The sequence below is a fragment of the Mus caroli genome, chromosome 4, assembly GCF_900094665.2.
Source record: "Mus caroli chromosome 4, CAROLI_EIJ_v1.1, whole genome shotgun sequence".
In the NCBI taxonomy this organism is placed as follows: domain Eukaryota; kingdom Metazoa; phylum Chordata; class Mammalia; order Rodentia; family Muridae; genus Mus; species Mus caroli.
In genome coordinates, this window is record NC_034573.1 from 100,225,022 (window position 1) to 100,236,122 (window position 11,101).

Here is an 11,101-nt window from a genome sequence, read left to right on the forward strand (position 1 = left end):
AGGGGGAGAGAGGGGGAAGGGGAGGGAGAGAGAGGGGGAAGGGGAGGGAGAGGGGAGGGAGAGGGGGAGAGGGAGGGGGAGAGAGACCCGTGACAATGCAACAAGATAGACTAGGTGCCTGAGGAACATTATCTGGGTTGTCTCTAGCCTTTCACACACGGGTACACACACACAGAGTTCAACTGTCCTAGTCACCCTGGCACCTGACTCTTGACATATAACCCAAAGAGGCTCTGATATCTTCACTTATTAACTGGCAAAGTCACCGGACTTATCTTGATCATTTCTTACCTCACCTAGACTTTGTTATTTCTTCAACCAACTGGTTCTCTACACAGAAAAAGGTATTTCAGGGGTTAAGGGCTTGAGAGCCTGGAGGTCTAACTCAGTCAGTAGAGTATCTAACACGCATGGGCCCTGTCCCCAGGAGCACAGAACCAGGACATGGCGGCAGACATCTGTAATCTGAATATTCAGGAGGCAGAGGCAGGAGGGTTACAAGTTCAAAGTCACCCACAGCTACATAGTGAGTTCGAGGCCTGAATGGGATTAAGTAAGACCCTCTCTCTGGGAAAAAATAAAGATATTTCAGGACCTAGGTCTTAGCATCTAGAATACCATTGGTTTGGTTACTGTTTCTAGGCCTCTTCCTGTGGTCGTGCTAGGAATAGTTTTAACAGATGAAAAATCTCATTATATTCACATTACTGCTTCCCACTCAGCTTCAGTATTTCTGTGCATTCACTGTTGGTTTGTTTGTTTGTTTGTTTGTTCGATTCTTGAGACAGGGCTTCTTGTGTGCTCAGGCTGTCTTCGAACTTCCTATCCTGGAAGCTTAGGACCCTACCTCAGTGTTACAGCATCTCCCAGCATGCTTAAGGCACTGAGTTTGATCCTCAGGGCCAATAACAAATTTCAGAAGTAATAAAAAATTTCAACAGGGCTGGCAAGATGGTTTAGCAGGTAAAAGGTGCGTGCCATATAAGCCTGGTGACCTGGATTCCTCACAACCCACAGAAAGATGGACAGACAAAATCAACTCCACAAAGTTGTCCTCTGAGCTCAGAGAGTGCTCACCACTGCATGTGCACAAACACGTGCACACATACACACCATACACACACACACACACACTATACACACACACACCATACACACACACACACTATACACACACACACACACTATACACACACACACACCACACACACACACACACCATACACACACACACACCATACACACACCATACACACACACACACACATCATACACACAGTAACATTAACCTTTTTTAGTGTTATTTAATGTTGTTTAAGGTGTCTGAGCACGAATGAAACGCATCATCTGCTAAGTTTCACCACCAGACAATGTCACATCAAGCTGACTTGTTCCTGGAATCATTTCAAATATTTCCCCGAACCTCTGCCAGGAAGGTAGTATATGTTTGGGTGTGTTTCCTAAGAACAAAGCTAGGTAGTATCACACGGAGAATTTCAATTAATTCCCTTCTTTTTGTGGTAGTTGGGTTTTGTTTGGTTTTGAGACAATTCTGCCACCACCTGCAGAGTGCTGGGATGCCACCAAGCCTGGCTTCCATCCGCTTTTAATAGTTTCTGGCATCTCTCCTACAGTTGCTGCTCTAATGTGTATTTGTTCCTCACTGTTTTAATGATACTTGGAAGAAAAAAAAAAAAAAAAAAAAANAAGAGATAAGTTCATTTTTTTCAATCTTCCTTGCTTAACTAAAAATGCCAAACTTTCCTTTTTTCTCTCTCTTTCTTCTTTTTTGTTTGCTTATGTGGGTTTTTAAAAATCTGTCTTTAATCCCAGCATTCAGGAAGCAGAGGCAGACAGATCTCTGTGAGTTCAAGGCCAGCTGGGTTTACAGAGTGAGTGAGTTCCAAGACAGCCCAGGCTACACAGTGAAACCCTGTCTCAAAAAAAATATATATAATAAATAAATAAATAAATAAATAAATAAATAAATAAATATTTTATTTATAAAAATTACATTATATATGAAACAAATACTATATTTATAAAATAAATATCTTCAGTTTGTTAGTGTGTAAGTATGTGTGTAAGTATCTGTGTATATGTGTAGGGGGCACACTCACACTAAGTGAGGGCAAGGGGCCAAACTCTGACTGTCAAGCCTTTCACACACTGGCCATCTTGCTGACCCTTGCTCTTTGGTTAAAGTAAGGTCTTACAAAAGCTAGGCTGGCTCTGAACTTGCTATGTAAACTTGAGGACAGCTTTGAACTTCTGATTCTCCTGTCTCTACCCTCTGAATGCTGGAACAATGGGTGGCCGTCACCACGCCTGGTTTATGCAGGCTGGGGATGGAACCCAGGGCTCCATGCGTGTTTGGCAAGCAGTCAACGAGTGAGTCACATCCCCTGCCCAATCTTGCTTTTATTCATTTTTGTCATGGTCACCCTCACATATAACACATAGCACATGTACTGCATATATGCTTAAATGATGAAACCATCTTTAATTCCTGTTCTCTTCCCTAAGGAATATTAATATCCCCTTCACCTCTACCTCCCAACTAGAAAAAAAATTAAACATATCTTTTTTTTTTTTCAGAAACTATGCTTTTTCTATACAGCCCATAAAAACAGACATTAAGCAATCATGGGAAGACACTTTAAAATGGAACAACATACTAGCAGGACGTGGGGATTAGGGACACCTGCAGGTTCAGAGGGGGGTAGTTTGAGAGACTGAATCAGAAGTTTAAAGCCAGCCAGGGCCATATAAGATACTTTTTTAAAAAAAATCTAGAGAATACTCTGGAAAGTTTTACTGCCCACCTACTTACTATATGAGAAGCTCCCCCTCTGAGAAACAGTGGGATGCCCTTTAAGTTTTAGAACATATTAGTTAATTTTTCTATTTACATGTTTTGAATAAATTTTGTTTTCACCTGTTACTAAGATAATGTAAAATTTGGGGCTTTTTTTTTTTTTTACAGTACAAAAAGATTCTTCACAGTAACTCTTTCACAAGTAAATCCATTTGATATCAATCATCTAACATTCACTGTCATTAGGCACGAGTGATTTATCACTGTGATACAGCAGTAAATAATTGTGGTATCTACCCTGTAGCAATACATTAGAAGAATATAGTCATCTGAACAAAGAATTCCAGTGCATCAAAGTAAATTAGAGCTAAGTTCAAGGCTCTAGAGGTAAGAAAGCCAAGATAGGGCTGGTGAGATGGCTCAGCGGGTAAGAGAACTGACTGCTCTTCCGAAAGTCCTGAGTTCAAATCCCAGCAACCACATGGTGGCTCACAACCATCCATAACGAAATCTGATGCCTTCTTCTGGAGTGTCTGAAGACAGCTACAGTGTACTTACATATAATAAATAAATAAATCTTAAAAAGAAAGAAAGAAAGAGAAAGAAAGAAAGCCAAGATAATCAAGGGTTTTCTGGTCGGTAAGATCTAAACTGTCCCTTTATGAGCACAAAGATGGGGCTGGAGAGATGGCTCAGCGGTTAAGAGCAGTGACTGCTCTTCCAGAGGTCCTGAGTTCAATTCCCAGCAACCACATGGTGCCTCACAACCATCTGTAATGGGATCCAATGTTCTCTGGTGTGTCTGAAGACAGCGACCGTGTACATATAAATTAAATACATCTAAAATTAAAAAAAAAAAAAAGAGAGAGAGAGAGAGCGTGCACAAAGCTAACCTGGGAAAGCCAGGTGAAGCTGCAGAAGACAGTGCTACAGGTAACCAGCACAGAGGGGAGTCGGGGTATGGGGAGAAAAGGCTTTAGAAGCTTCTGGTTGCCTTAGACCCAGAGGATCGAGGGAGCGGGGACCACTGATAGTGGTCCACACCTGCTATCTGAGAAGAACCACGATCCGAGATCTTTTCTTTCTCTCAGCCAGGCTTCTGTCCAAGTTCCAAATGTTTTTTGTTTGGTTGGTTTGTTTGGTTTGTCCGTTTGGTTTGCTTTGTTTTGTGAAACAAGGTCTTGCTATGATCCAGACTCGCAGCAATTCTCCTGGCTGCATCTCCTAATGCTCACACTAGTGATGTGAACCACCGGCCGGCCTAGCTCGGGACTTAGAATCTAAGGAAGTGTGAGATTTGTGTTGTGTTGGGGGCTCCTTCACAGACTAAAACAGCTAGAATAGGCAAACAGGAAGGCGAAGAAAAAAATGACTGAGAGAACAAGCCCAAGATACTGAGACCCCAGTGACAGCATCATACACCCTCAGGTCGCCTCTCTGGAGGGAAGGGAGAGCAGCGCAGACTGTGACCGTCCCCTTGTCGCGCTTCCCTGTCGCTTCGGACTGCGGGGAATAACAGAGGCAGATCTCTCGCTGCTCACAACTCTGTTTACCTTGGTCATGCCAACGCCGACCACGAACACCCGGCGCAGGCGCGGAGATTTCAAAGCGACAGAAGGCATGGCTCCAGCAGCGAAGGTCTCCCACAGACTGAGGCTTTGCAGAACCAAAGCGGGCTCGGGTCCGGTTATCCCAACCCCAGGCGTCGGGGGCGGGGCCGCAGCGTCGGGGGCGCGGCCGAGTTACGGGGACCCGACCGGAGGAGGCAGGGTAGAGGATGTACGCATGCGTGGCGATCCTTGGGCCAAGTCCTTCATGGGCGCGTTTGACCTACTGTGTTAGACTCAGGCACAGTTTCTCAAGGGGGCCTCGGTTTCTGTGCTTCCTCTTTTTACAGAGAGAGAGGGAAGGCCTGAAATGGAAGCTCTGGCCTCAGAGGAAATTCAGAATCCTGTGGGGATTCTTTAGAGTGTTAGAGACGTTCTGTATGTGTGAGAGTAGTTACAACACTCAGTATATGAGCAAAGAGCACGATGTACACTAATAAAGTCAGAATTCTACGTATAAGAATTCTACGTACGGATAAGATTTTTTTTTAAATTAAGTCAGATCAGAGCTTAGTGGTTCACGCCTTTAATATCTCCACACGAGAGGAAGAGGCAGGCAGATCTCTGCCAAAAAATGGTACAAAGACCAAAATCCATCAAAGACCTGATCCATAGTTCCAGGAACCAGGAAAGTCCCTAAATGTGCTAACCTTACGTTTTGGCTTCCGTAGTTCTGTTTCTTGCTAATTATTCTTGCTAATTGAAGTGTGCCGACCAGAATGTGGGCTTGCATGATTTGGACAAGTATCCTCTGCAGCCAGGAGCCAGCAATACCAAGTTTATTCTCAGCTTTAAGAGTGTCTGTGTCTAGGCTGGCGAGATGGCTCAGCGGGTAAGAACACTGACTGCTCTTCCGAAAGTCCTGAGTTGAGATCTGACGCCCTCTTCTGGTGTGTCAGAAGACAGCTACAGTGTACTCATGTATAATAATAAATAAATCTTAAAAAAAAAAAAGACTGTGTGCTGTTCTCTGGTGGACATACCTCAAAACAAATTCAAGTCCAGCCTGGAATAGTCTGCAAAGAGAGACCCTGTCTCAAAAAAAAAAAAAAAAAAAAAGTTATAATGTGCATGTGTGTGTGTGTGTGTGTGTGTGTGGCCCTAACTTGCTCTGTAAACAGGACTGGCCTCAAATATGGAAATCCAGCTGTCTCTGCCTCCCAAGTGCTGGGATTAAGACATGGGCCATTACTGCCCAGCAACTATGCATAATTTTTTGTAACAGCCAGATTGTAGTCAAGCATAATCCAATCGTTCTCTGATAAAGCGACTGCTCGTCTGTTGCGATTTCTTTACCGTCCTTCCATTGTTCTAGCTGTAAATATTGTCCATGTTGGAAAGCTGAGATCCCTGAGCCTCTCTTGATTATGATTAGTGCCTAGCTTATGTATGAATTATTCCTTATGTGGTAGAGCAACACTTGGGAAAGCAGAGGCAGGTGGCTATCTATGAGTTTAAGGTCAGCCTGGTCTACACAGCCAGTTCCAGGACAGACAAAGCTATGTAGAGAACCACTGTCTCAAAAAAAAAAAAAAAATCAGATTCATCCTTCAACTTAACTGATTGGAAGTTCTTTTAACCTGCCGATTGTTAGTTGAAGAGTCTGTATTTGTCGGCTAGCCTACTCACGTTTGTTTGTAACTCTACAATCAACATGTGAGCTGATGAACCGTATGTTTCCCAAAGCCATCCTCTCATCTGTGGACAGACTAGGACACAATCTACCCTCTTAATCTAGTTCTCACAATGTAAACCAATGATTTCCAAGGTCTTACTTGGTCCTTCTAGTACGCCCCCCCCCTTTGTTGCATTTTTGCCTTCTCGTGCTTAAGGCTTATTGACAAACCTAGTGAGACTAACACTATTGGCCTTGCTTCATTATTGACAAATCCGTAAACAATAATTTTATACACAAAACAAGGAGTATCTGTGTTGCTTGCTTGACAGAATTGTAACACACTCAGAAAGCTAATCTTGTCTCCTCTAGAAGCAGTGATTCACTGATCAGTGCTCCAATTGACTCCATTCAGTTGCTATGGGGCAGGCTAGCTGTTGAAATAGTTATTTGGGAAGTTGAACCAAGACAATAGCTTGAGCTCAAGGATCGAGACCAACCTACGCAGCATAGAATAAGGAAGAGGAGGGGAATTTGACTGTATGGATTGTGTGTGTTCATGTGTATACAATTTCTGAGGGTTTTTTTTTTTTTGACAGAGTTTCTCTGTGTAGCCTTGGCTTTCCTGGAACTGACCATGCTTCCCTTGAACCTATAGAGATCCACCTTCCTCTGCCTCCCAAGTGCTAGGATTAAAGGCATATGCCAGCTCTGAGACCCTTTCTAACCCTTAGAACCTATAGTAAGAGCCCCTCATAGGTCTCCATGGCAGAAAGCATCATTTAGCCAGAAGAACACTCTCTCTCTAAGATACCTCTTGTAATTGTTTTTAGACTGGTAGATGGGTGGGCATTTGGAGCTGAAGAGAAGGCTCAGTGGCTAGAGTACCTGCTACTCTTACAAAGGGCCTGGGTTCCATTCCCAGCACCCACATCGGACACTCACAACTGGGAGTCCAGTTCTAGCTGGAAGTCTAGTTCTATTTGTATCTGATGCCCTCTTATGACCTCCATGGAAACTGGGCACACATGTGGCATACATACATGCAGCCCAAACACTCACACACATAAAATAAACTAATCTTCAAGGGTGGGTATTCATAAACTCTAGCTATGAGAGGAGAGTAGCTGAGATACAAGCAGGGAGAGTGAGCACTCGTGTTGCAGGTATAATGGAGAGCATCCAGGAGGAAGCAGGGAAGGATCACTATAAGGAAACATCAACACATTTCAGTTCTGATGCTGAACACCAAGCAGGCTTGGTAAGTACTGAATCCACTGCTGTGGGGTCCCTGCAAGCTTCACGATCTGCCCGAGGTAAGAAACTTCTGGAGTCTGGTACCAGGCCAGCTTATTTTAGACATATTTAAGTACAATATAATTTTGGGAAAATGTTTCCAGGTAATGATTATTTCACTCCCAAATGCACAGTAAAGCTTAATATGTAACTACATCAAAACCTGTTGCAAAATTCATGTGACCTCTACCATGAAGATGGGTTTTATAGCTTAAAGGCCTAAGATCTGATGTGGCCCCTGGCTAATAGAGGTCGTCACCAGGGTAGAAAATACATGTGACATCTCTCCTAAAGATGGATTCTATTGACTGAGAAACAAAAGTAAAGAGAAAGGTTTAGAGAGGGAGAGTTTGGGAGAAATGGTCTGGGAGGTCTGGGGGGTCTGGGTAAGGCCTGGCTCTACAGTTAGCAAAGATCACCAGAAAATTAGCAATATCCAGTCCCAGCCTTTGGCATGGAGAGCAGGTTTTCATTTCCTTCATCGAGGAGAAACTTCTGTGTGGTTAATATTCCTGATTTTCCCCAATGCTTATCTGTGAGCACTCCTGCCTTCTGCACACTGTTTCTGGGGGGAAGCCAAGTTCAAACTGAGATTGGCTGCCCTTGGGAATACTACAAGAAAAGACTTGCAGGGGGCAGAAGAATGGAACAAAGGAGCCCATAGTCCATAGGTCATTTTCATTATTTCCAAAGGCCTAGTGGAAATTCACACACATCTTACTAATATCAATAAATGCACAGTTTTAAAAATCAGCATAACGAGGGATGGAGAGCTGGCTCAGAGGTTAAGAGCACTGGCTGCTCCTCCAGGGGACCTGAGTTCAATTCCCAGCAACTATATGGTGGCTCACAACCATCTGTAATGGGATCCAATGCCCTTTTCTGGCACGGAGGTGTACATGCAGCTAGAGCACTCATATACATAAAAACAAAGAATCTCTTTGAAAACTAATCAAAAAGGGTCTGAAAAGACAGATCAGCGGTTAAAAGCACATGCACATATACAGACCCATTTACAAACAGTCCTAGGTAGAGCTTCTATTGCTGTGAGGGAACCAGAGAGCAAGTTGGGGAGGAAAGGTTTGGCTTTCACTTCCATATGGCTGTCCATTATCAAAGGGAGTTAGGACAGGAACTCAAACAGGGCAGGAACCCGGAGGCAGGAGTTGATGCAGAGGCCATGGAAGGGTGCTCTCTACTGGCTTGCTCCTCATGCCTTGCTCAGTCTCCTTTCTTATAGAACCCAGGACTATCAACCCAGGGATGGCACCACGCACAATGATCTGGGCTCTCTCCTATAAAAAAAAAAAAAAACTAATTAAGAAAATGCCCTACAGGCTTGACTACAGCCTCTTACAGAGGCATTTTCTTTTTTTTTTTTGGTTTGTTTGTTTGTTTTGAGACAGGGTTTCTCTGTGTAGCCCTGGCTGTCCTGGAACTCACTTTGTAGACCAGGCTGGCCTCAAACTCAGAAGTCCGCCTGCAGAGGCATTTTCTTAACTGAGATTCCCTTCTTTCAAATGACTTTAGTTTACATCAAGTTGACATAAAACTATCCATCACACACACAATTAAAATAATAAAGATGAAGTCTTTCTTAATATTAGCATAAGAGCTAGTGGGATGGCTCGGTGGAGAAAGGTAAATGCTGATAAAACTTGACAACCGGGCTGGTGAGATGGCTCAGTGGTTAAGAGCACTGACTGCTCTTCCGAAGGTCCAGAGTTCAAATCCCAGCAACTACATGGTGGCTAACAACCATCCGTAACGAGATCTGGCGTCTTCTTCTGGAGTGTCTGAAGACAGCTACAGTGTACTTACATATAATAAATAAATAAATCTTTAAAAAAAAAAAAAAAAACTTGACAACCTGAGTTTGATCCCCAGGACCCACATGGAAGGAGAGAACCAGACTGAAAGTGGTCTTCCGGCTTCTGTGTCCATCTTCACCTCTTGTCTACACACACACACACACACACACACACACACACACACACACACACTCTCTCTCTCTAATGATAATAATAATAATGTATAGAAATTTTAAATAAGCATAAATTCAAAACATTTATATCCTTAATCTATTGAGTAAATCAGAACTATGGGGGGAGAGGTCTCCTCTTTTCTTATGGATCCCTAGAACCTAGCACCAGGTAAGACACTTAACTAAAGGAGTATTTCATTCTTGAAAGTCTGATTGGCTGATAAAGACATCAATGTGATTTATGGATCAGACATAGCCACCAACCAAATCAAATCAATCTCTCCTCTCTCTCTCTCTCTCTCTCTCTCTCTCTCTCTCTCTCTCTCTCTCTCTCTCTCTGTGTGTGTGTGTGTGTGTGTGTGTGTGTGTGTGTGTGTGTGTGTGCGCGTGTGTGTAGTCAGCAAGAGGCGAAACTGAGGTGTCAATTATTCTCAACCTCATTGTTTTGTGCAGAGTCTCTCACTGAACCTGGAGCTGAACAATTTGGGTAGACTGAGTGGCCAGCCAAACCGCAGGGATCTGCCTTTCTCTGCCTCTGACACAGAATTAGGAGGGAGCTGCACCCAGTTTTTACATGAGTCCTGGGAAGCAAACTCAGGTCCTCATGCTCGCATGGCAAGCACTTTACCAACTGAGACACCTCCAACAGAATTTCCTCCCCCTTTCTCTCCTCCCCCACCTCCTCTTCAAGACAGGATTTCTCTGTGTAGCCTTGGCTATCCTGGAGCCCAGAGATCCACCTGTCTCCTGAGTGCTGCGATTAAAGTATGACCACCATGCTAGATTTCCAACAGAATTTCTTAGGAATTGTTGTGCAACAAATACTAGATGTTCACTAGATATTGATTACAAAATAGGTGGGGAAAAGGATAAGAAAATGGGTAATAATAAATTCTGAGAAGATTGAGAAAGAACCAAGGTAGCAAATGACATAATCTCAAATACCTAGAACTGATGGGATAAATAAAAACAAAGCAAATATGATGCTGTAATCCCAGCACTCAGGAGGCAGGGGCCGACAAACAGCTGCAAGCCCAAGAACAACCTGACCTATATGGCAAGTTCCAGGCCAGCCAGAGCTATAGGGCAAGACCCTAGTTCTTTTTTTTTTTAATTAATTAATTAATTTATTTTGTGTATATGAGTACACCATTGCCCTCTTCAGACACCCCAGAAGAGGGCATCAGATCCCATTACAGATGGTTGTGAGCCACCATGTGCTTGCTAGTATTTGAACTCGGGACCGTCAGAAGAGCAGTCAGTGCTATTAACTGCTGAGCCATCTCTCTACCCCCCAAGACCCTATTTCAAAAGCATAGAGCTGGAGAGATATAGCTCAGCTTTATGCATGACAACCTAAGTTCTATCTCTCGAACTCACAACATCAAAAAATAAATTGCAAGGATCAGGGTTTGCTGGCACACACCTTTGGTTCCAGCACTGGGACACAGAGACAGGCAGGCCTCTGGGCCAGCCTAGTCTACAGAGCAAGTTCCAAGATAGCCAGGGCTATACAGGGAAACCCTGTCTTGAGAAATGCGGTGTGTGGGTGTAGGGGAAGAGAAGAGAGGGAGAGAGCCCGAGTCCAGACAGAGTTCCTGTGCTCTGGGCAGGCAGACATGGAAGGACTGCCGGACACTTTGCATGTGGTTCCAGGTGGGCATCTGGCTGTGTGAAGTCACTGACCTCACACAGCAGGGGGTGGACAAGGGCAGTCCCCGGTACTAAGTTCTCAGTCTCTGGCATCCCACGTTGCATACGTCAGAGGAGCTGAGAACAGA

General features: G+C 43.9%; 1 protein-coding gene across 1 annotated transcript in view; it reads right to left on the reverse strand.

The window, feature by feature from the left end:
- The window catches only part of Scp2 (sterol carrier protein 2), a 75,495-nt gene extending 70,960 nt beyond the window's left edge, over positions 1-4,535 (reverse strand). The window contains exon 1 of the mRNA XM_021159370.1: positions 4,372-4,535. Coding sequence (XP_021015029.1) covers positions 4,372-4,440 — 69 coding nt within the window. The 5' untranslated portion in view covers positions 4,441-4,535. The remainder of the gene's footprint in view (positions 1-4,371) is intronic.
- Positions 4,536-11,101: the final 6,566 nt, after the last annotated feature.